The sequence below is a fragment of the Lycium barbarum genome, chromosome 8 (genome assembly GCF_019175385.1).
Source record: "Lycium barbarum isolate Lr01 chromosome 8, ASM1917538v2, whole genome shotgun sequence".
NCBI classification, from domain to species: domain Eukaryota; kingdom Viridiplantae; phylum Streptophyta; class Magnoliopsida; order Solanales; family Solanaceae; genus Lycium; species Lycium barbarum.
This window is the reverse complement of record NC_083344.1, coordinates 75,765,739-75,789,824: the sequence shown is the minus strand read 5'-3', so window position 1 is coordinate 75,789,824 and position 24,086 is coordinate 75,765,739. Positions and strand designations below refer to the sequence as shown.

The window sequence follows — 24,086 nt, the reverse complement described above, 5'->3', positions numbered from 1 at the left end:
GGTTAAAATTCCCAATTTTGTTGTGGGTTTATGAAACCAAAGCCCTTGGGGCACATTCCGTAACCAGTACTAGAGAAAATAATCCATTTATAAAAGGTTTTGTATTTGTTTATGCTTCGCATTGTTATCATTTCAAATTCAGTACAGTTAATACCAATATTATTTTGTACACGAACCATTATATTATTTTATACCACATTGACTGTTGGATAACAATACAATAATTAGCTATACTTGGATAAAACAATTCAAATGATCAAATTGCCCTTCTTCCAAGGCTTTTCTCTATATATTTGGAGATTTCCGAGGTTATTATTGGAAACAAGAGTTTATCCAATTCAAAACCAAATACATAGTTTAGATTATTTACGGTGTATCTCATTTTAATACTCCCTCCGGTTTTTCACAGATAGGGAGAGGGTTTTGACAACTGAACTATAAGGTTTAGTTCCAAATGCAACAAGGCAAACAAGTATTGAGAATGATGTTGTATATAGGTGCTGTCGTTGCTATATTACATAAATTACAAGGAAAGGATTATAATAGTAAAGGTAGAACTCAAGAGAAGGAAATACCAGGAGTAACTCTCTGAACAAAATTTCCTGGAATTTTCTGACCTATAATTACTCAAAACTGTATCTACTAGTAGCCTGATAAGAGCCAATAATCCAAAAAATGAACATATAAGAAGAATAACAATTCCTTTGTTCTCCATGTGTACCTGATTCCTTTTAACCCTTTCCACCTCCATCCTGCATTTTGATGCAAATGTTAGAACAGCAACACAATGCAGAAAAATGAGGATACCATTCGTTATCGAGCAAAAGTAAAATTTGCTTTATTTAGGAATCATTACTGTGAGAAATTCGACAACTGTTTAATATAATTTACTTCTAGCCATATAAATTTCGGTTTTATACATGAAATGCAGGGGAACAATACTGTTTCATTTGGAATAAAAGAAGTGAAAAGCAAATCCCCCCTCTCTCTCTCTCGACCAGTCCATGTGAAGGAAAAGCAAATAAAATACAGGATATCAAGGTAAGTATGCTAAAATTAGAACAATACATTAGTAATGCTTCGTCTAGACAGTAATGCTGCATATGGATTAGTTAATTTCAAATCCTCTAGTTAATGCATGCAAACTAGATTTCTGTGTTCAAATGCGTAATTTTCAAATCAATTGAGTGTTGTTTCGTAGTACAATGCTTCTTCTGGTAAGATAAATATCGTGGCATGAAAGCTTCTTTGAAAACTACAGATACTGGACACTAAATAATTTCTTCATTAACGTTCATTTGTGTCAACTGTTTCCTACTTCATACATGCAGCATAGTAATATTAACAAAAATGAAATCCCACAATCTATTGCTTCCTAATTTAAGTAGCATAATTCTTACCTCATGGGTCAATTTATTCTACATACTAACCTACTCGTACAAACTAATACATTTCCTGAAAGGTAACATAGGATGTCGTCCTATCGTAAAATTGAGAAAGAAAATCGAATCAGGTCAAATGGAGACTTTATAACAGGGTGTACTGTTTAAGATAGTAAACATCTCCGTCATTAATTGCACGGAAGCCACAGGGAAAACAAAAAGGATAAAATTTGTTGCATTTGAACCACCTATTTTATTCATATTTTGAACAGAACACCAGATTCTTCATGCCAAAGTGAGACTAGTTGATTCTATTATTAGGAGATAATATACCTGAGAATAGCATTTCCCTTGACAATGTCTTCCAGCTGTGTGGAAACGCGGGATTTCCATGATACTAGGTCGACAACTTCTTTACCCTGAAAGAAGCGTTGTGATAGAATTTTTTTATCAATAACATTGGGGTAAACTTGACTATACGCTTATGCCACAGACAAGAATCTAAAAAAAAAAAAAAGGAGAGCAAAGATAAGAGGAAGCAATTCACATACTATGGCATCCTTGCTTCGGGATAAACCCCTTATGTCTGATCTGATGTTTTGAAGAAGAACATCTTTTTCTCCCATTTCGGAATCGAAGTCTTTGAAAATCTTGCCATATCTAGAATTTAACTCTTTCAGATATCGTTCCAAAACAGACAAATTTATATCAAGAGATCGCACTTTTTTCATCAGTATCTTCAGACTGTCCCCGGGCATCCTATTTACCTGTTGATGACGAATTTCTTCCACTGGGTCATGGACATCAATTGTCTTAATATCAGCTTTTCCAACAGCTTGATCCTTTTCCATTTCGTCATCAACATTTTGAAAAGTTTGACCTTGATTAGAAACATGTTGAGTGGGCACAGGCTTCTCCTCACTACTAGTTTGTTCGGGTACAAACAACTTATCTTGTTCAGAGATCAGATCCTCAAGCATAATTTCAACAGCATCAACTCCGTACACCTCCAAAATGCTCAGGGTACAGTAGAACTCTGAACCATAATGGCTCAAAAGATCCAATTTAAGATATCTTACCCATTTTGGTTCTGGAAGAAGAAAAGTTTGACCTTGCCTTACATTTCCAGCGGTAAAATTTCCAAGTTTGATCCATGTGTCTGTAGGATAAATGGGACTACCAAGGAGCTTAAAATCTTTTAGGTTAGACGAGTGATGTTCAAAATTTGCAACCTCTACTGTATCCACAAGGGTTTCTTCAGACAGTTCGATGACAACAAACTTCTCTTCTGCTGAGCAAGGATTACGAAGGTATTTGTCCTTATCTCTGCTCAAGATGTTGGAAGCACCTTTTGCTTCCTTATTGTAAGCTAGGACTTTGGCTCCTTTTGAAGCAGAAGCATAATTATACTCCGATCCTCCAGGCTCTAACCTATGTAGAATTCCTCCGGCCTGGCCAACTTTGTGCTGATTTTTGGCGTTAAATGCCTTGTTTTTGAATTCATCAAGACCTGGAGGCACAGCACGAGCAAATCTGTCAGATTTTGAAGCGCTAGCTTGTTCTTGAATTGCAGGAACAGGGTGGCTGTCATGCAAAACATCCAGTGATACTCCATTGGTAACTTGACTTTTCTCCGCCTGTGTACATGAATTTTTGGCTGAATCTTCAACTTGGATTTCCTGTGATGAACTTTCAGTAATGGGCAAAGCAGCACAAGTGCCTCTATCATATTGAGGTTTATTTTCAGCACATGATGTTAGAGAAACAGAAAAATCTCCAGCTCCATCTACATTACACAAACATGACATGTTAAAGGCAAGGATAAAAGCTTCTGCTTTTGAATAACAGTGTAACGTGTGATGTAAGACAAATTTCAACTTTTAGACTAACTAAACAGAAATGCTCAAAACAAATTGGACCAAGGGTATATTGTACAATTTGGGTGCAACTTAATAACCATTAATATCATAGAAAAATTGAGTCAATGGAACTAACCTTCATTAACATCACCATGACCGATCCACAAGTTCAAAAGGAAAACAAGCGCCCACAGAACAGCAATTGCAGAAAGAGAAACTTTATAAACACGATTCCTCCCGTAAACTGCCTTCTCCAAAGCTCTTCGTTGCAGAAGAGCCCTACGTGATTTCTGCATTGTACATCAATCTGATCTGGCTGAGTAACAAACCTAAGAAGACCTGGTCCAAAGTCCCTACACAAGAAAAAAATAAACACTTTTATACTTCAAAAGCCAAACGCACAGATTCAGCTATAAGAGAAAATTATGAGGTAGCTCAAAGATACATAATTTGACTCAGATTATGCCAAAAGATTTGGCTCAATTCTGAAAATTTAGTTGAAGAATATTGATCATACCAATCAACTAGTCCATAAGCATGATGTAAAAAAACTACCAAGAAGTCAAACGTATAGAGTGCATCACAAGTGAAAAATAAGGCAAGCACATTACTCAACACTATACCAACTAAAGCATTTGATGGGCCTTTACTCTTCATCCATCTCCCCACAGCTATATAACTAACAGCAATGAAAAGGAAATGAAAAGTTTTGCTTCTGTCTAAAGCTTTTAGAGATGCAAAATCTTGGAATTGAAGCCAATTGTAAGTACACATACAAGAAGAACAAGAATAGAGAATTACCACTCATATGATATTCTATATAACACCAAAAAACTACTCCCTCCGTCCTAATTTATGTGGGATCGTTTGACTTGACGCAAAATCTAAGAAAGAAAGCAAGACTTTTGAGATGTGTGGTTTAAAACTAGTCTTAGTCATTATGTGGCTATAAATCATTTGTTAAAGGGTAATTTTAAAGTTAAATTGTTACTAATTATAGAAAGGTGACGGATGAAGTAAAAAAGATGCAAACTTTTCCAAATTTGAAGAAGAAAATCAAAGAAAGATCTAAATTTGATAAGTGATTAGATCATCAGAAAGAAATTCCAGAAACAAAAAAGATCAAAGAAATCACCACATAGGAAACACTCAAATTGAAGTATGAAAACGTAACATAAGTCAGCAAAAAGAAAACAAGAAAGCAAGATATATAAGGCAAGATCACCTGATATCAACTGGGGATCTTCAAAACCAAAATTCGCTGAATTCCAATCCAAAAAGCGAAGCGATCTTTTTTTCTGGTTTTGTGCTGCCGTTTCAACTCTTCTATTCTTCGTTTTTATATTCAGCCAAAAATGATATTTCCAATCTAACGGCTTTCTATTACATCTACTATTCCTTTTTCAAAAAGTCCAATCTCTCTATCGTTGATTCTTGAAAGACTTGGAATTTTTTTTTGAAGAAGAAAAGATGGTTTCTCTTATACTATCAACTATGGACCCACTTCACCATTGGTAATTTTCCCTTTTTCTTTTACCATGACAGTGAAAATAATAACGTACCCTGAAATTTCTGGGTTTCTTATAAGAAAAAAAACCCCCAAAATACTAGTGAAAATGTACTTACTGTTACATACTGGTCGGTAAGGGGAGAAGATTGAAATGAAAAGGAGTGAGTGGGGACAAGCTTAGGGTCACATGTAATGTGAATGGGTGGAGATCACAGTCCAATGATTGAAGGTTAAATAAGAGAATGACGTGTAAATGCCAGCTGGGCCATTATAATTGGGGGAAGTGTAGATCAGATGAGCTGGAATCAGCCAGGAAAAGCGTAATCGGTGCAGAAACCGAGGTTTCCCATTCAGAGTACATTACGTGGCCTTTTGTGCTGTCTGCCAATGCCCAGTTTGCGTAAATTACTACTAGGGCTCACATATTTTAAATAACTATTAATATTTAAAAAACAAATTGTGGATCCATATATTTTAAACAATTACTATTATTTAAAAAAAATTGTGGCTCACATATTTTAAACAACTACTAATATTTTAAAAAATAATTATGGGCTGTTAAACACCAACCAGTAATAAAAAAAAAAAAAAAAAAGTAGAACCCACCACATCTAAACTCACAGGAAAAAAAGGTGGATCCCATATTAAACACCAACCAGTAATAAAAAAAAAAAAGTGTAACCCACCACATCCAAACTCACGGGAAAAAAAAAGTGGATCTCATATTAACAAAATCAAGCAATATTAAAAAAAATGAATCCCATATTAAAAAAACAAACAATGTTAAAAAAAAAGTGCTTAAAAAATCAAACAATTAAATCAATAATGATGGATTCATCGCCACATGCGTATCAACCCATTAGAGGGAGCAAATGAAATTATTGTACAACAACATACTTAAAATACAAAAATGCTTAGAAAATCAAACAATTAAATCAATAATGATGGATTTATTGTCACATGCGTATCAACCCATTAGTGGGAGCAAATGAAATTATTGTACATCAACATACTTAAAATACTTATATATATCCGTTTTCCAATTTTTGAAAAAAAAAATTATGGGCCCATATAGCCTGATGGATTCATTGTCACATGCGTATCAACCCATTAGAGGGAGCAAATAGAACTATTGTACAGCAACATACTTAAAATACAAAAGTGCTTAGAAAATCAAACAATTAAATCAATAATGATGGATTTATTACCACATGCGTATCAACCCATTAGTGGGAGCAAATGAAATTATTGTACAGCAACATACTTAAAATACTTTTAAAAAAAAAAATGTGGTCCCCATATTAAACACCAATCTATATTAAGAAAATCAAAAAAAAAAAACACCAACAAATTAAGCACTTAAAAAAAAAGTGTGGTCCCCATATTAAACACCAACTACTATTAAAAAAATAAAAAAGCACCAACCAATATTTAAAAAAAAAAGTAAATAAAGTGGAACCCACCATCTCCAAACTCACGGGAAAAAAAAAGGTGGACTCCATATTAACAAAATCAAACAATATAAAAAAAAAGTGAATCCCATATTAAAAAAAAACAATGTCAAAAAAAAGAGTGCAGACTTTGTATTCGTAGCTAACACTAATATAATAAAGTTTTAGATACGGAGCACAAACTATAATGTTATATTAATCGTGCTTTGAACATAATATCTCATATTGATAAAATCAAGCAATATAAAAAAAAAAAGTAAATCCAATATTAAAAAAACAAACAATGTCAAAAAAAAAAGTGCAGACTTTGTATTAATAGCAAACACTAATATAATAAAGTTTTAGATACGGAGCACGAATTATAATGTTATATAATATAATATATATATATATATATATATTATATGCATAAAAATAGTGAAAACTAATAATGTCCAAAAGGGAAATGGAACTCACCATCTCCAAACTCATAGAAAAAAAAAAGTGGACCTCATATTATCAAAATCAAGCAATATCAAAAAAAAAAAAAAAAGTGAACCCCATACTAAAAAAAATATAACGTTTAAAAAAAAAAGTGCAGACTTTATATTCGTAGCAAACACTAATATAATAAAGTTTTAGATACGGAGCACAAACTATAATGTTATAGTAATCATGTTTTGAACATAGTATATGTATATATATTATATGCATAAAAATAGTACAAACTAATAATGTCCAAAAAAAAAGTGCACCCCATACTAAACGACATCAAGCAATATAAAAAAAAAAGTGAACCCCATATTAAAAAAAAATAATGTAAAAAAAAACAGACTTTGTATTCGTTGTAAGCATTAATATAATAAAGTTTTAGATACGGAGTACAAACTACAATGTTATATTAATCGGTTTTGAACATAATATATATATATATATATATATATACATACATATATGCATAAAAATAGTGCAAATTAATAATGTCAGTCAAACCAAACAATTTTTTTTTATATTAGCCTGAGATCTAATCTAGATATTAAACTATTGTATTTGCTATTCCGCCACGTCATTTATTTGTTATGTTTACTAAAATAAATATACTTAAAATATTTATATTTTAAAATAAGATAGAATTTAATTACTTTTTTATTTTTATTCTTACTCTAATAAATGTGAAAAGAAATTAATGTCGTAAAAAAAATATATCAAATGCAAATCAAATAATGAATAAGGTAAATTAGTCAAATTATAATTCTAATCGACGTTTTCTTAAAAAACCATGCAAAAGACAACATGACAAGTAAAATGAGCTAAACCGAGAATATTTACTAAAAATTAAAAAAATAGTATTTCTTCGTTTAAATAAAAATCAATTTCTACTTTGTTTCGTTTTAAACATGTAAAATTAATTTAATAATTTGAATTAGAATTGTCCAAATCAAAATTTGATAAAAAATAATAAGTATTTTACACCTTTAAATTAATCTTAAAATTGAAAGTATCAACTGATGCTTAAATATTGCTATTGTTTTATCTCAAAGAGAAGAAAATAGTTTCCTTTTAAACAAGTCTTCTCTTTTAAAAAATATTAATAAATTTGCCATTTTTGTGTTTATAGCAAACATTAATATAATAAAATTTTAGATACGGAACACAAACTATAATGTTATATTAATCGTGTTTTGAACATAATATATATATATATATATTATCACTATTCAAAAACAACTACATACGCATAAATGCACTATAATCTAAAGTGTTGGGTCCGTGCGCAGCACAGGCATAGGGCGTCTAGTAACCAGATAGGAGCGGCAATAGTTATTTAAAAACGGCCGACTAAACCCAACACATAATCGAGTCTTATCGATTATTATATTTCTTTTAATAGAATAGTAAATTTTATGTAAATTTATAATCATACTGTTCAATTAAAACAGATTTTTAATTTATAAAAATAACTTAAAGAATATCGTACTGTACCGAATAAATCATTAATTTTTTTGGCCTTCTTGTGATGAAAACGATTACATGTCAATAGGTACTGTAATTAACGCCTAAAATTTCAAGTAACCTATTTTGTTCCTACTGAAACTAAATTAATCTCAGCATTTCTGTTTTGGAGTCCCATCTTAATTAGTACTCCTTCCGTCCTAATTTAAGTTTTATAAATTTTATGTAAATTTATAATCATACTGTTCACTTAAAACAGATTTTTAATTTATAAAAATAACTTAAAGAATATCGTACTGTACCGAATAAATCATTAATTTGTTTGGCCTTCTTGTGATGAAAACGATTACATGTCAATAGGTACTGTAATTAACGCCTAAAATTTCAAGTAACCTATTTTGTTCCTACTGAAACTAAATTAATCTCAGCATTTCTGTTTTGGAGTCCCATCTTAATTAGTACTCCTTCCGTCCTAATTTAAGTTTTACTTTTTTTTGGTCTGTCACAAAAAAGTGTCTCTTTTTATATTCAATAAGTTGACAATTCAAACATCTTACATGACAAGTTTATAACCACAAGATTCAACGGACACTTTAGTACATTATATACATCTTTAATTAACGACCAGAAGATTCAAAAGTCTCTTTATTTCTTAACCTAATGCCAAGTCAAGCTAATACGCTTAAATTGGGACGGAGAGAGCAACATATTTTCACTCGTATGATTCATATCTCTCTTTTCTTTGTTTAATTTTCTTACAGCAGTAGATGGATCTCTATTCTTACCGTTTTCTATGTTCTCTTGATTCATCATCTTTTAAGAAGTAAAAATTTAGAGATTTTTCGCAAACATTTGCCAGTACGAGTGGTATCATATTGTAACTTCTATTTGCAACTCTTACGGTAATATTTTTAAAAATATCAAAAATTAACCGAACAAACCATACCGATATCGAAGAGAAACTGAAATGATTGGATACTTTCGAAAAATGTGATTTAGTTATACAAACTAGAGTAACTGAAAATTGGTGTGATATAATTTTTAGAAATAACCGGCCGAATCGAACCCTGGCACATTATTACCAAATAGCAGAATTAACTTATTAATTACTTTCTCCGTTCCATATCATACGAAGAAACTTAACTAAACGCGAAATTTAAGAAATTAAAAAAAAAAATTGACGCTGAATATATGTAGAGTATCAAGTTAAACTTTTAAAAATTATGGTAAGAGTTTTATTTATCCTTTTTTTTCATTTTTTTTGCGCGGATTGCCCTTCTTTTGGGGTGGTCTTTAAATTTTGCCCCTCATATTGCTGGTCTTTAATTTTTGCCCTTCGCGTTGCAACCCTGAGCGTTCACGCAGAAATCATGAGGTTCTGGGTTCGAACCCCCGCTCAAGCATAAATTAAAAAAAAATATATATTGCAAGGCAAGGTTTGGGTCGCGTGTATGCCGGACCCGGCATACACTTATTAAGGAATTACCAAAGTGATGCCTGACCCGGCATACTCATGCCTTATGGGCAGACTGGGCATAAGTATGCCGGGTTCGGCATAACTTTGGCAAATCCTTAACAAGTTTATGCCGAGTCCGGCATACTTATGAACAAACTTTTAATGGGCAAACTTTTAGTTAAGCCTTAACTAAAAGTCTTTTCCTAGTTATGCCTTATGGGGCAGACTTTTAGTTAAGGCACAACTAAGAGTATGCCCCATAAGGCATAAATAAAAGTATGCCTCATAAGGCGAAACTTTTCCTTAAGGCATAACTAAAAATTTGTCTTATAAGACAAAGTCTATGACTTAAGGAAAAGTTATGCCTTATGGGGCATACTTTTAGTTATGCCATAACTAAAAGTATGCCCCATAAGGCATAACTAGGAAAAGACTTTTAGTTAAGGTTTAATTAAAAGTTTGCCCATAAGTATGCCGGACCCGGCATAAACTTGAGAAGGAATTACCAAAGTTACGTGTCACGACCCGTCTAGAGGGCCGCGACGAGCACCCGGTGCTAGCCCACCCGGGCGCCCCTTATCTCACACTTATGCTTACATCTAAGTGAGCCACATAATTAAACGTATAATTCTACTCATTCATCATGCTAGACCCATTGGACAACAATGCCTTTAAATCATACTTGGCATCTAGGCCATGTCAAATGTACATAGGCCGACAAGGCTACCAAAAGATATACAAAATATAGGCCGACAAGGCCGGACATGTCTAACCATATACACGTGACTACGAGCCTCTAAGAAGAGTATAACATATCATTTGAGCGGGACAGGGCCCCGCTATGCCCATAATTATATACACAAAAGAATAAGTACCCAAAAGCTATGGCTCCGGATGAAATGGAGCTCTGCTATGTGATCTCTGAGAAAGCAGCTATGGATCAAGCCTGTCTCCCTGTGCACCTGCGGGCATGACGCAGCGTCCACAACCAAAAGGACGTCAGTACGAAGAATGTACTGAGTATGTAAAGCATGATCAACATCAATATAAAAGCATAAATAGCAACATAAGAAATAGCATAGAATGGGAGATGGCAGTATCATCGTCATATGCACTTACTTGCCTTTCATAGGAACTTTCCATTTCTAATACGTATTTGTGTACATACGTCATTGTCCGTATTCCACAATAGTACTCGTACCATATTTGTGCTCGTATTCGTAAACATGCCCTTATTCATATTCATACACATAGTTATATCATATCATATACATAACATACCCGACCACGTAGGATCGGTGTTTCATACATATCCTTATATAACATACCCGACCATGTAGGTTCGGTGTTTCACGTACCCGACCATATATAGGCTCGGTGATCATACATACCTGGCCAGCCAAGGCTCAGTGTTACACGTACCTGGCGCTACCAAGGCTCAGTGTTGTCCATACCCAACTGCAGTGGTTTGCGCGCGTTACGTAAACATACATACATATACACCTATACATATACTACCCGGCCATATAAGCTCGGTGTTTCATAGTAGCCATACAAGGGCATACATACATCTAGCTCATAAGCATCTTTACTATTATCATTATTGCTATTATCATCATTCATCACACTTATCTTTATAGGCTTACTCGTCATACGAGGAACTTGGTACAATCGTAGCACATCAAGAATCTTGAGCTTAATAGCTCGAAAAATCGAATCATTTATGAGACATCATAGACTTATGGAATATTTAGATGTTTGACCCAAGAACCATGCCTTATGAAAGAAGGGTTAGCCTTACATACCTTTCCGTTCAACTATTTTACACTTGCGAGTTCTCCCCCAATGCTAGCGTTTCTACCTTCATTAAAGTCATACTACCATTGGAATCGATAGCTAGCATAGATGACTAAAGCTAGAGAAAATCGGACAACATCTCCTCTATTTATACGACATTTCCTCCATAACATATCAACTCCCAAAAATCAATAACACATTCACAATACCATAACAATAGTCATTACTCATTCCCATTATCCATATTTCTAGACTTACATTCAAATCATCCATATCCATGGCCATAACACACAACGACGTCCATTCACATACATTGCTCATCTCATGTTCTACACATCATTTATAATGCATTTACATCACAATACATCAAGGACCATAACTCAATTCAAACCATTTCTCAAAATGACACTATTCCATATTCATGACCCCTTTTTACCATACCCTTCTACAATCCAAGTATTTCAACTCTTAGATACCTTAAACAACATATAAATATCATGAATCTTACCTTATATGTTGTAGGAACAAGCTTTAGTTGATAATACTCCACTTGAACAAAACCCTAGTTTATCTCCATGAGATTTCTTGACTTGAATGACCTTTAATGGGTTTGCTTGCACTTGATTCACTTGTTTAATGTTGTTGATCACCAAATACCCTTGAATTCTTGTGGAATATATGTGGAGAGATGTTTTATAGAGAAGGGGTGGCAAGGGAAATGAAATGAAATATAACTTGGCCTTTTCATTTATTAAGCCAAAAGCTGCCCCGACCAAATATACAGACCAACATACGGTCCGTATAAATTGTACGAGCCGTATGTTTGGTCATACATTTGGTCCAGATACTTGAGCCATTCTGGGCTGATTATACGATCCCAAACATACGGATCATATAATTTATACGGCTAGTATGTTTGACCGTATAATCCCCAGTGATCCCGAAATCGTGTCGTCGATTCGTTTGATCTCCAATCCTTGTGGAACCTTCTTAACACTTGTTCAACACTTCAATACCAATCTAAGGGACGTTATCACACTTCTCCAAGACATCATTAAGTTCTCATTAACTCATTACTCGCATTTCCTTTCCAATACTTATCAAATACTTTGCCTTATCTTAGCCAACTTTCTCGTCTTACATCGGATGCCTTTGAAATCTCACTTAGGGTCATCAAATGCCATTTCTTACTCATGGAAATATCGTATATTTGCACTCCTAACTAATTCATTCACTTGCGTACCAACGGAGGATTTTCCGAGGTGTAACATTCTTCCCCCCTTAAGAACATTCGTCCTCGAATGTTAAAATGTTTGGGAATTCTATAAAAATTTCGCCAGAGTTTCCCCTATAATATGGCACTACCATCCTGTCACAACAACCTATAATATCGATGCCTCACAGGGCCACAACACAATAGCATACAAATTTGGCCACACACGACCCAAAAAAAAAGCATAAAAGGAAAATATACATACCTTATAATCTTGACGTCTCATCTTGGATTTCTTCCACGGGCTGAAATAGATGCGGGTATCTGGATCGCATGCTTTATTCCGCTTCCCATGTCATTTCCTCTCGTTTACTGCTCCTCCATAGAACCTTAACCGAGGCTACTTCTTTGTTTCTAAGCTTCCGTACTTACCTATCTAGTATGGCAATGAGCATTTCTTCATAAGTCAACTTTTCTGTCACTTGCACATCACTTATTGGCACGATCTTAGTAGGATCTCATACACATTTCCGAAGCATCGAGACATGGAAAACTGGATGGACTGACTCCAAATCCGGAGGTAGATCTAATTCATAGGCCACTTTGCCCACTTTGCGCACAATCTCATAAGGCCCAATGTACCGGGGACTAAGCTTCCCCTTTTTGCCAAATCTCATTACACCCTTCATAGACGACACTTTCAAGAATACCCAATCTTTCACTTTGAACTCCAAGTCTCTTCGACGATTATCCGCATAGGACTTTTGACGACTTTGGGCTGCTAACAACCGATCTTGGATGAGCTCGACTTTCTCTATAGCTTGCTGGACCAAGTCTGGCCCTATCAATTTAGTCTCTCCTGTTTCAAACCACCCAATTGGGGATCTACACTTTCGCCCATGTAAAGCTTCATACGGTGCCATTTGAATGCTAGAATGATAACTATTATTGTAAGCAAATTCGATGAGTGGCAAATGGTCATCCCAATTTCCTCCAAAATCTAGCATACATGCCCGTAACATATCTTCAAGAGTCTGGATGGTACGTTCAGCTTGTCCATCGGTCTGTGGATGAAACGCCGTGCTAAGGCTCACTTGGGTCCCCAGAACCTCTTGGAAAGACTTCCAAAAATTAGTTGTAAACTGAGTCCCTCTGTCTGAGATAATAGATACTGGAACACCATGGAGCCTCACTATCTCTTTAAGATAAAACTTTGCATAATCTTCTGCCACATAGGTCGTTCTGACTGGTAAGAAATGAGCTGACTTCGTGAGTCTATCCACAATCACCCATATAGAGTCATGCTTGCGTCTAGAACGAGGTAAGCCTGAAATGAAATCCATGTTAATCACTTCCCACTTCCAAGTTGGGATTTCTATAGCTTGCAACAATCCACCCGGCTTTTGATGCTCGATTTTCACTTGCTGACAGTTAGGACATTGAGCTACGAATTCCGCTATATCTTTCTTCATTCCATTCCACCAATATATAGACTTAAGATCATGATACATTTTCGTCGCTCCGGGGTGAACAGAATAACAGGAACAATGAGCTTCTCTCAATATTTGGTGGCGTAAATTTGCCACATCGGGGACACATAATCTGCCTCGGCATCGGAGAACTCCGTCTCCTGAAATATCAAATGGCGACTCCTCTTTCTGAGGGAGGGAATCTCTGTACTGCATTAGCATGGGATCTTCATATTGCCGCTCCTTCACTTCTGCTACTAGCGACGAGACTGCAGAATTCTAAATAATAGTCCCCTTGCTACCTGAGTCCACTACTCGGACCCCTAGGCTAGCTAGCTGTTGGAGCTCACGGGTCATTTCTCTCTTCTCTGGTCGTACATCACATAAACTTCCCATCGATCTACGTCTAAGAGCATTAGCCACAACATTTGCCTTTCCGGGGTGATACAAGATATCAACGTCATAGTCTGTTAACAATTCCAACCATCGTCGTTGCCGCAAATTTAACTCTTTCTGCTTGATGATATACTGAAGGCTCTTATGATCCGTATAAATATCCACATGGACACCATATAAATAATGTCTCCATATTTTTAATGCATGAACCACTGCGGCCAATTCTAAATCATGGGTAGGATAATTCTGCTCATGCTTCCGCAATTGCCTTGAAGCATACGCAATCACTTTACCATGTTGCATCAATACACAGCCTAGCCTAACACCTGAAGCATCACAATAGACAACATATCCTTCCAATCCCTCTAGAAGTGTCAAAACTGGGGCAGAAGTCAATATACCCTTTAACTCTTGGAAACTACGTTCACAAGCATCTGTCCATTGAAACTTTGCTGATTTCTGGGTCGACTTTGTGAGCGGTGCAGAAATAGAAGAAAAGCCTTCAACAAACCTCCTGTAATAACCTGCTAAGCCCAGAAAACTACGAACCTCCGTAGGAGTTATGGGCCTTGGCCAAGTCTTCACGGCCTCAATCTTTTGAATATCCACTCGAATACCATCGGCTGCAACAATATGCCCCAGAAATGCCACTGAGTTCAACCAAAACTCACATTTAGAAAATTTTGCAAACAATTCTCGAGCTCGAAGAACTCCAAGGATAGTACGCAAATGATCCGCATGTTCTGCCTCGGATCTAGAATACACCAAGATATCGTCGATAAATACGATCACAAATAAATCCAGGAAGGGCCTGAACACATTATTCATCAAATCCATAAATACCGCCGGCGCATTCGTTAGCCCAAATGACATTACTCGGAACTCAAAATGACCATATCTTGTTCTGAAGGCTGTCTTAGGGATATCTGTCTCCCTCACTCTTACTTGATGATACCCGGACCTCAAATCAATCTTTGAAAACCATCTGGCACCTTGCAATTGATCAAATAAGTCATCGATCCTCGGAAGAGGATATTTATTCTTAATCGTCACTTTATTCAATTGCCGGTAATCAATGCACATTCTCAAGGAGCCATCTTTCTTTCGGACGAACAATACGGGTGCTCCCCACGGGGATGAACTAGGCCTAATAAAGCCTTTATCAAGCAAGTCTTTCAATTGCTCCTTCAACTCTTTCAATTCTGCAGGTGCCATTCTATAGGGAGGGATAGATATAGGATTAGTGCCTGGCAACACATCAATGGCAAAATCAATCTCCCGCTCGGGAGGAAAGCCTGGAAGCTCTTCCGGAAACACATTCGGAAATTCATTCACTACAGGAACTGACTGAAGATTCGGCGATTCAGCTTCTAAATCTTGAACCCGAACTAGATGATAAATGCAACCTTTCGTAATCATTTTCCTTGCCTTTAGATAGGAAATAAACCTACCTTTTGGTGACGCCGTATTCCCTTTCCATTCTAAAACTGGTCCTCCCGGAAATTGGAAACGAACCATTTTCATTCTACAATCAACATTGGCATAGCAAGAAGCCAACCAATCCATGCCCATAATAACATCAAAATCCAACATTTCTAACTCATGCAAGTCAATCATGGCACGACGATCGCAAATCATAATTACACAATTTCTATATACTCGGCTAGCTATTACCGATTCACCCACGGGTGTAGACACCTCAAAAGGTTCGATCGACTCCGGTTCGACTCTAAATCGACCCGCAATATAAGGGGTAACATATGACAATGTGGAGCCCGGGTCAATCAAAGCATATACATCATGAGAGAATACCGATAATATACCTGTAACCACGTCAGGAGAAGACTCAAGATCTTGGCGTCCAGCCAAAGCATAAACACGGTGCTGAGGACCGCTAGAACTGGGAGCTCTCCCTCTGCCTCTACCATGGCCGACTGGCGCATGTGAACCTGGCCCCATAGGGCGTACAGATGCCGAAGATCCGGCTACCGACCCTGCAGGCTGGGTCCTACCTCTACCATGAACTGAGGGGCAATCACGCATGATATGGCCTAGTCGACCGCATGAATAGCAACCATCTGAACCTGATCGACATTGACCCCAATGCAACTTCCCACACTGGGAACACCGTGGCACGGGTGGCCTCGCCTGACCCGAATTACCTCTAAACTGGGACCCTGAAAAACTCGGACTCGGCCCTGAACGAGAAGATCTATCAAATCTCTGGCCTGAAAACCGTGGGGATGCACTGGTCATGGAATAGCCTGAATGTCTGGGGAACTGCTGCCTGTACCCACCTCTAAACTCGCTCGTCGGACCCAAAGATCTAGCCCTCTTGCCATGTCCCCCATCTTGCTCGCGTTCACTTCTCTGCTGTTGCAAGCTTTCTTCTAAGTTCTGAGCATGGGCCTGAATGCGCGCAATATCCATACCGTCCTGAAGGGACGCAGTCAGGCATCAGTCCATCAAGTGTGGCCCTAGGCCTTTCACAAATCAGTGCACTCGGTCTCCCATGTCCGCTACCATGGCCAAAACATACCTAGCCAAGGAATTGAAGCGGAGACCATACTCTAGAGCACTCATAATACCTTGCCTCAAATTTAAGAACTTATCGGCTCTAGCTCGCCAAACTTTCGGAGTCATATAGTGTCAGAGAAAAGCATCAACAAAACTCTTGCCATACCGGGGGAGGTGCATTGGCTCCCCGTGAAGCTATCCAAACCGTATACCATTGGATCGAGACATCTCTCAATCTATATGACGCTAGCTCCACCGATTCGGTGTCCGAAGCATGTATCAATCGAAACGTCCTCAACATACCATCAATGAAATCCTGAGGGTCCTCTTTCGGCTTTGACCAAAAGAATTCCGGAGGGTTCAAAGTAATGAAGTTGCGGGCCCTTGCACTAACAGCCCTATCATCTTGCCCTGAACTTTGCCTCTGAGTTTGGGCCGCAACCAATTGAGTCTGTAAATTAATGGCCTCTTTCACATCTTGGCCCGAAGCATCCGGTGGAGGAGCCGGAGGTGCTGGAGCTGGGGCTGAGGCTCCCTCACGCTCCTCAGTAATAGGCACTGTCTGGGAGGACTGAGATTGAGCCGCACTCTAGGACTCACTTTCCTCTACTACCGGTGGCGGTGCTCTTTCAGCCCGCTTTCCTGCCACCGTCTTGCCCTTTTGGGCTGCTGTAGCCTTTCTCTTTACAAGCATTTTTGAAATACACAACACACGGTAAAGGAACAAGAATTTCTTATATCATAGCTCTATCGCACGATTCTTATGAAGAAAGAAGGTCAATCATTCCTATAATGTTCGCACTTTCTTGTTTATAAGTGTGGCGCGCAACACACCCATAACCAAGACTCTACTAGACACGGCTCGTAGACACACCCTAGGACTGAACTGATCTGATACCACTTTTGTCACGACCCGTCTAGAGAGCCGCGACGAACACCCGGTGTTAGCCTACCCGGGCGCCCCTTATCTCACACTTATGCTTACATCTAAGTGAGCCACATAATTAAACACATAATTCTACTCATTCATCATGCTAGACCCATTGGATAACAATGCCTTTAAATCATACTTGACATCTAGGCCATGTCAAATGTACATAGGCCGACAAGGCTACCAAAAGATATACAAAATATAGGCCGACAAGGCCGGACATGTCTAACCATATACACGTGACTACGAGCCTCTAAGAAGAGTATAACATATCATTTGAGCGGGACAGGGCCCCGCTATGCCCATAATTATATACACAAAAGAATAAGTACCCAAAAGCTATGGCTCCGGATAAAATGGAGCTCTGCTATGTAATCTCTGAGAAAGCAGCTATGGATCAAGCCTGTCTCCCTATGCACCTGCGGGCATGACGCAGCGTCCACAACCAAAAGGACGTCAGTACGAAGAATGTACTGAGTATGTAAAGCATGATCAACATCAATATAGAAGCATAAATAGCAACATAAGAAATAGCATAGAATGGGAGATGGCAGTATCATCGTCATATGCACTTACTTGCCTTTCATAGGAACTTTCCATTTCTAATACGTATTTGTGTACATACGTCATTGTCCGTATTCCACAATAGTACTCGTACCATATTTGTGCTCGTATTCGTAAACATGCCCTTATTCACATTCATACACATAGTTATATCATATCATATACATAAAATACCCGACCACGTAGGATCGGTGTTTCGTACATATCCTTATATAACATACCCGACCATGTAGGTTCGGTGTTTCACGTACCCGACCATATATAGGCTCGGTGATCATACATACCTGGCCAGCCAAGGCTCAGTGTTACACGTACCTGGCCCTACCAAGGCTCAGTGTTGTCCATACCCAACTGCAGTGGTGTGCACGCGTTACGTAAACATACATACATATACATCTATACATATACTACCCGTCCATATAAGCTCGGTGTTTCATAGTAGCCATACAAGGGCATACATACATCTAGCTCATAAGCATCTTTACTGTTATCATTATTGCTATTATCATCATTCATCACACTTATCTTTATAGGCTTACTCGTCATACGAGGAACTTGGTACAATCGTAGCACATCAAGAATCGTGGGCTTAATAGCTCGGAAAATCGAATCATTTATGAGACATGATAGACTTATGGAATATTTAGATGTTTGGCCCAAGAACCATGCCTTATGAAAGAAGGGTTAGCCTTACATACCTTTCGGTTCAACTATTTTACACTTGCGCGTTCTCCCCCAATGCTAGCGTTTCTACCTTCATTAAAGTCATACTACCATTAGAATCGATAGCTAGCATATATGACTAAAGCTAGAGAAAATCGGACAGCATCTCCTCTATTTATACGACATTTCCTCCATAACGTATCAACTCCCAAACATCAATAACACATTCACAATACCATAACAATAGTAATTACTCATTCACATTATCCATATTTCTAGACTTACATTTAAATCATCCATATCCATGGCCATAACACAAAACGACGTCCATTCACATACATTGCTCATCTCATGTTCTTAACATCATTTATAACGCATTTACATCACAATACATCAAGGACCATAACTCAATTCAAACCATTTCTCAAAATGACACTATTCCATATTCATGACCCCTTTTTACCATACTCTTCTACAATCCAAGTATTTCAACTCTTAGATACCTTAAACAACATATAAATATCATGAATCTTACCTTAGATGTTGTAGGAACAAGATTTAGTTGATAATACTCCACTTGAACAAAACCCTAGTTTATCTCCATGAGATTTCTTGACTTGAATGACCTTTAATGGGTTTGCTTGCTCTTGATTCACTTGTTTAATGTTGTTGATCACCAAATACCCTTGAATTCTTGTGTAATATATGTGGAGAGATGTTTTAGAGAGAAGGGGTGGCAAGGGAAATGAAATGAAATATAACTTGGCCTTTTCATTTATTGAGCCAAAAGCTGCCCCGACCAAATATACGGACCAACATACGGTCCGTATATATTGTACGAGCCGTATGTTTGGTCGTACATTTGGTCTAGAGACTTGAGCCATTCTGGGCTGATTATACGGTCCCAAACATACGGACCGTATAATTTATACGGCCAGTATGTTTGGCCGTATAATCCCCAGTGATCCCGAAATTCGTTTCGTCGATTCGTTTGATCTCCAATCCTTGTGGAACCTTCTTAACACTTGTTCAACACTTCAATACCAATCTAAGGGACATTATCACACTTCTCCAAGACATCATTAAGTTCTCATTAACTCATTACTTGCATTTCCTTTCCAATACTTATCAAATACTTTGCCTTATCTTAGCCAACTTTCTCGTCTTACATCGGATGCCTTTGAAATCTCACTTAGGGTCATCAAATGTCATTTCTTACTCATGGAAATATCGTATACTTGCACTCCTAACTAGTTCATTCACTTGCGTACCAACGGAGGATTTTCCGAGGTGTAACATTATGCCGGACCCGGCATACTTATGCCAAGTCTGCCCATAAGGCATAAGTATGCTGGGTCCGACATAACTTTGGTAATTTCTTAACAAGTGTATGTCGATGGGGGCATAGCGAAATTTAAATTCTGCCTTGCGATTTTTTTTAAAAATTTTGACTGAGTGGGGGTTCGAACCTGGAACACATGGGTTTTAGCCGAAGGGTAAAATTTAAAGATTTCAAATATGAGAGGCAAAATTTAAAGACCACCCCAAAACCTTTTTTTTTCTACTAGTATTCGTACCCGCGCGATGCGCGGAAAGCATTGAAAAATATATTTATGACAAATTGTAATCCAGCTCATTTAATTACATTGCATCATATAATATTTCAACAAAATTCAATTCTCAACTTATTTTTTAATTCAACCTACTTAATAACAAAATCTTTAAATAATAATATTTTATTTTATTTTGATCAAAATTATATCACCATTTTTTATGGGTAAAAATCATTCTTCGCTCTAATTTTGCTTTAAAAGTCAAACACCTTCAACGGACATTGGAAACACCCCCCCCCCCCCCCCCCAACCACCCTCCACCCCAAATCATTGAACTTTTGCCTTCTTGCCCTCTAAATTATTAACCTGTTCTTGTTTTAGTTTTTAAATATTATGATTTTTTTCTTCTAGTTTTAACAGCCCCATCTCCCCCCCCCCCCCCCCTCCACTTCCCATAAGGAACAATTTTCTCCAATACAGTATCCGAAAGTACCGAACATCTATTACGGACTTAACTGACTTATAAATAATTTTTCAACATATGCATTTTTGATAATTGAATAACATTTTACTTAGAAAATTTGTTCGTATAAGTAAATTTGATAATAGTAATCAAAACTTAAAATTTCATTAATTACTTAATTGAGAATGAAAGGGAAGAACATTTAAACATATATTTAATGCTTGTAATATAAAAGAATAATTATTAAAAAAAAGATATATTTTATAAAAATTCCGTAATGATTCAATATTATACTTTAAATGAATTCAAAGTATGATATAATTTGAAAATATTACATTAATGGTAATCAAACCTCTAATGATTTTATTTTGAAATTATTATTTTTAATTATTTACCCATTTTAATCTATATGAATATTCTATATATATATATATATATATATATATATATATATCAGTATTCAAGTCATTAAAATTAAATTTATTACTTCTATCTCATTTCTTCTTTATACTAAAATGAACTTTTTTCGTTTAATTAAATAAAAACCAACTACACTCAATTAAAATGTTTATATTTCAAATAAAATTTAAAATATAAATACATTATAAAAAATTAACTACACCACCACGTCATCGCATTACAGTCCATAAATATTACCAAAACTTAACATGTGGTTATGGAAATTAAGGAAAAAAAATTCTTAAGCAATTGACAAATGAATGAACTTGCAGCGAAAAAAGTAAAAATAGATATATGTTATCATGTATTCCTTATCAAATACTTATATTTACACTGCGATTAACTTCTATTCGTATAATATTTAATATTCAATACTTATTTTTCCATTCTTTGCCTATATATCTTTTCAGAGAAAATATATGTTCCTTTTTTATAATAGTATCATCATTTCTTGCCCAAAACTTTGAATTTACTTCTTCTTTTTTTCAAATTCTTTTTCGTTGCCTCCTTCGCTTTAAATTGGTGATTCCATTTTTAACATTGAGTTTATGAAGAGCACCAAAAATGATAACACATCAATACTTGAACCTCAAAGATCAACCTGATTAGTTAGTGAATATCAAAAACATTTTTTGAATCATATGTATCCAAGAGTTCTTGGAGATAACAAAGAAAAAGAAAAGTTGAAAACTATTTTTATTTTAACAATGATTGCAACTTCTTAAACCTCAGATTATATAAAAAGTCAAATTTAATTTAAATCTAGCTAGGCAAGTAAATTACAGGAATAGTTAATTGAGACAACATTAACCAAAACAAATACATCAATATTATTAGTGGCGATTCAATGATTTGGAGTTGAAATCTCATTCCACTTAAAATTTAATTTAAATTCAAATTTAATATTATATCAGTTTGTTAGAAATATTTTTAAAAAACACAATATATATTTGAAAAGATAAAACTCTAGGACATTCTTATCTTTTATTCTACATATTTAAGTTGAAAAGAACAATTTATACCGAAGGATCCCTTCAATGTTTTTTACACTAAACATATTTGAAATAGAAGAAGATAGAATCATGATCAGCAATTCTCTGTCACATCATCATCACCACCTGCATAATATTAAATTATTAATGGGGTTGTAAAATTATTATATAAAAAATATAACTTAAATTCTAGTATAACTATATACATTTCAAAATTGTTCAACTATATATGTATAGGTATATATCTCTAGGTGCACATATTAATAATCTGCATTTCTCACAGGTATCCTCTAGCAGTGGCTTCTGCACATGCATATTGTTCAACTTGGATTACAATCTTAAGGAAATTTTATATTTGCTTTGCCAGTTAACTTCTTAGTTTCCATTTGGACGAACTAAGTAACTAACTGCCTCTTACATCATTGTTTTTGAAATTTAATTATTTTTCATAAAAATTGTTTGCATGTTCTTGTTTATCAAAAAAGAAACATATGGTGAAGTTTGTGTTACGATGATAAATCTTTGTGAAATCTTGTCACTTTCTTGTCTATCAGTAGATAGTTGCCTATCAAAAGGTGATTTAGGCTTTCCCCAGCAGTGACATGCGGAGCTTATAATTTTATGACTCAGCTAAATTTAATATTTCGATCTGAAATATAATTATATAAGTGAAAAATATCTTTAAAAAAACAACAAACTTTACTTCTAAATTATAATTTCAAGTACAATGAATTAAGTGCTAAGAACCTTAGAAGTCACACACAGGATCTGTCTCTGTACCTGTTGATCTAGTAGCCCTGCAAAACCACGATAATCAAGATAAGTTCACAAAATAAAAATGCACTGAAGAAAAACATGAACCTCATATGTTAGAACTAATATATATATTAGTATCATATAATAGATTAACTATCAATGCAAAGTAAAACTGAGAGAAGAAAGAACTGCGTGCAATTCATTCCTTTCTATTGTACTCCATTATCTATATATGTGTATTGCTATGCATTTGAAATTTGAATAAGTTTTTATGCTAATCTAATAAGCTAAGATAAGATATGATAATGTTGTGTGGTTAAATAAGATAAATCCGATATAATCTAAGTTGTGGATTAAAGTCCAAACTCTGAATTCTTTTACCTCAATTTTAATTCCTTATCTTTTTAAAGTTTTTTTTATCTTAAGTTAAATATTTTTTATATTTTAATTTTAATTAAACTTAATTTTCTAGTCTCAATCCAAATACTTTTATCTTTAAATTCAGATTCAAAATTAATTTCAAATTCAATTTTTTTCTTATCTCAATTCGATATCTTTCCAATCAATTCAGATTTTTAAATTCAAAATAGTTCATCATTGTTTTCCATCATTGTCGTGTTATACAAAAACAATGCAACATATTTATCTCTAAGTTTCGGATTATGAAATACTATTCTTTAAATGGCACTTACTGCTACTACTACTACTAAGTTCAACTTTGAA

General features: G+C 35.6%; 1 protein-coding gene across 1 annotated transcript; it reads right to left on the bottom strand.

Moving 5' to 3' along the window:
• Nucleotides 1-473: 473 nt before the first annotated feature.
• On the bottom strand, nucleotides 474-4,892 carry LOC132606204 (SUN domain-containing protein 4-like). The gene is made up of 5 exons (XM_060319600.1): nucleotides 4,467-4,892; nucleotides 3,378-3,594; nucleotides 1,934-3,168; nucleotides 1,716-1,801; nucleotides 474-752 (listed from the first exon to the last, which is right to left on the bottom strand). The coding sequence occupies exons 2-5, from the start codon at nucleotides 3,535-3,537 to the stop codon at nucleotides 524-526; spliced, it is 1,710 nt and encodes a 569-aa protein (XP_060175583.1). The 5' UTR covers nucleotides 3,538-3,594; nucleotides 4,467-4,892; the 3' UTR covers nucleotides 474-523.
• Nucleotides 4,893-24,086: the final 19,194 nt, after the last annotated feature.

Coding starts and splice junctions, on each gene's coding strand:
- LOC132606204 (XM_060319600.1), bottom strand. CDS start 3,537: ATGCAGAAATCACGTAGGGCTCTTCTGCAACGAAGAGCTTTGGAGAAG. Junction 1,802..1,933: donor CCCGAAGCAAGGATGCCATA/GTATGTGAATTG, acceptor CGCTTCTTTCAG/GGTAAAGAAGTTGTCGACCT. Junction 753..1,715: donor AAGGGAAATGCTATTCTCAG/GTATATTATCTC, acceptor ATCAAAATGCAG/GATGGAGGTGGAAAGGGTTA.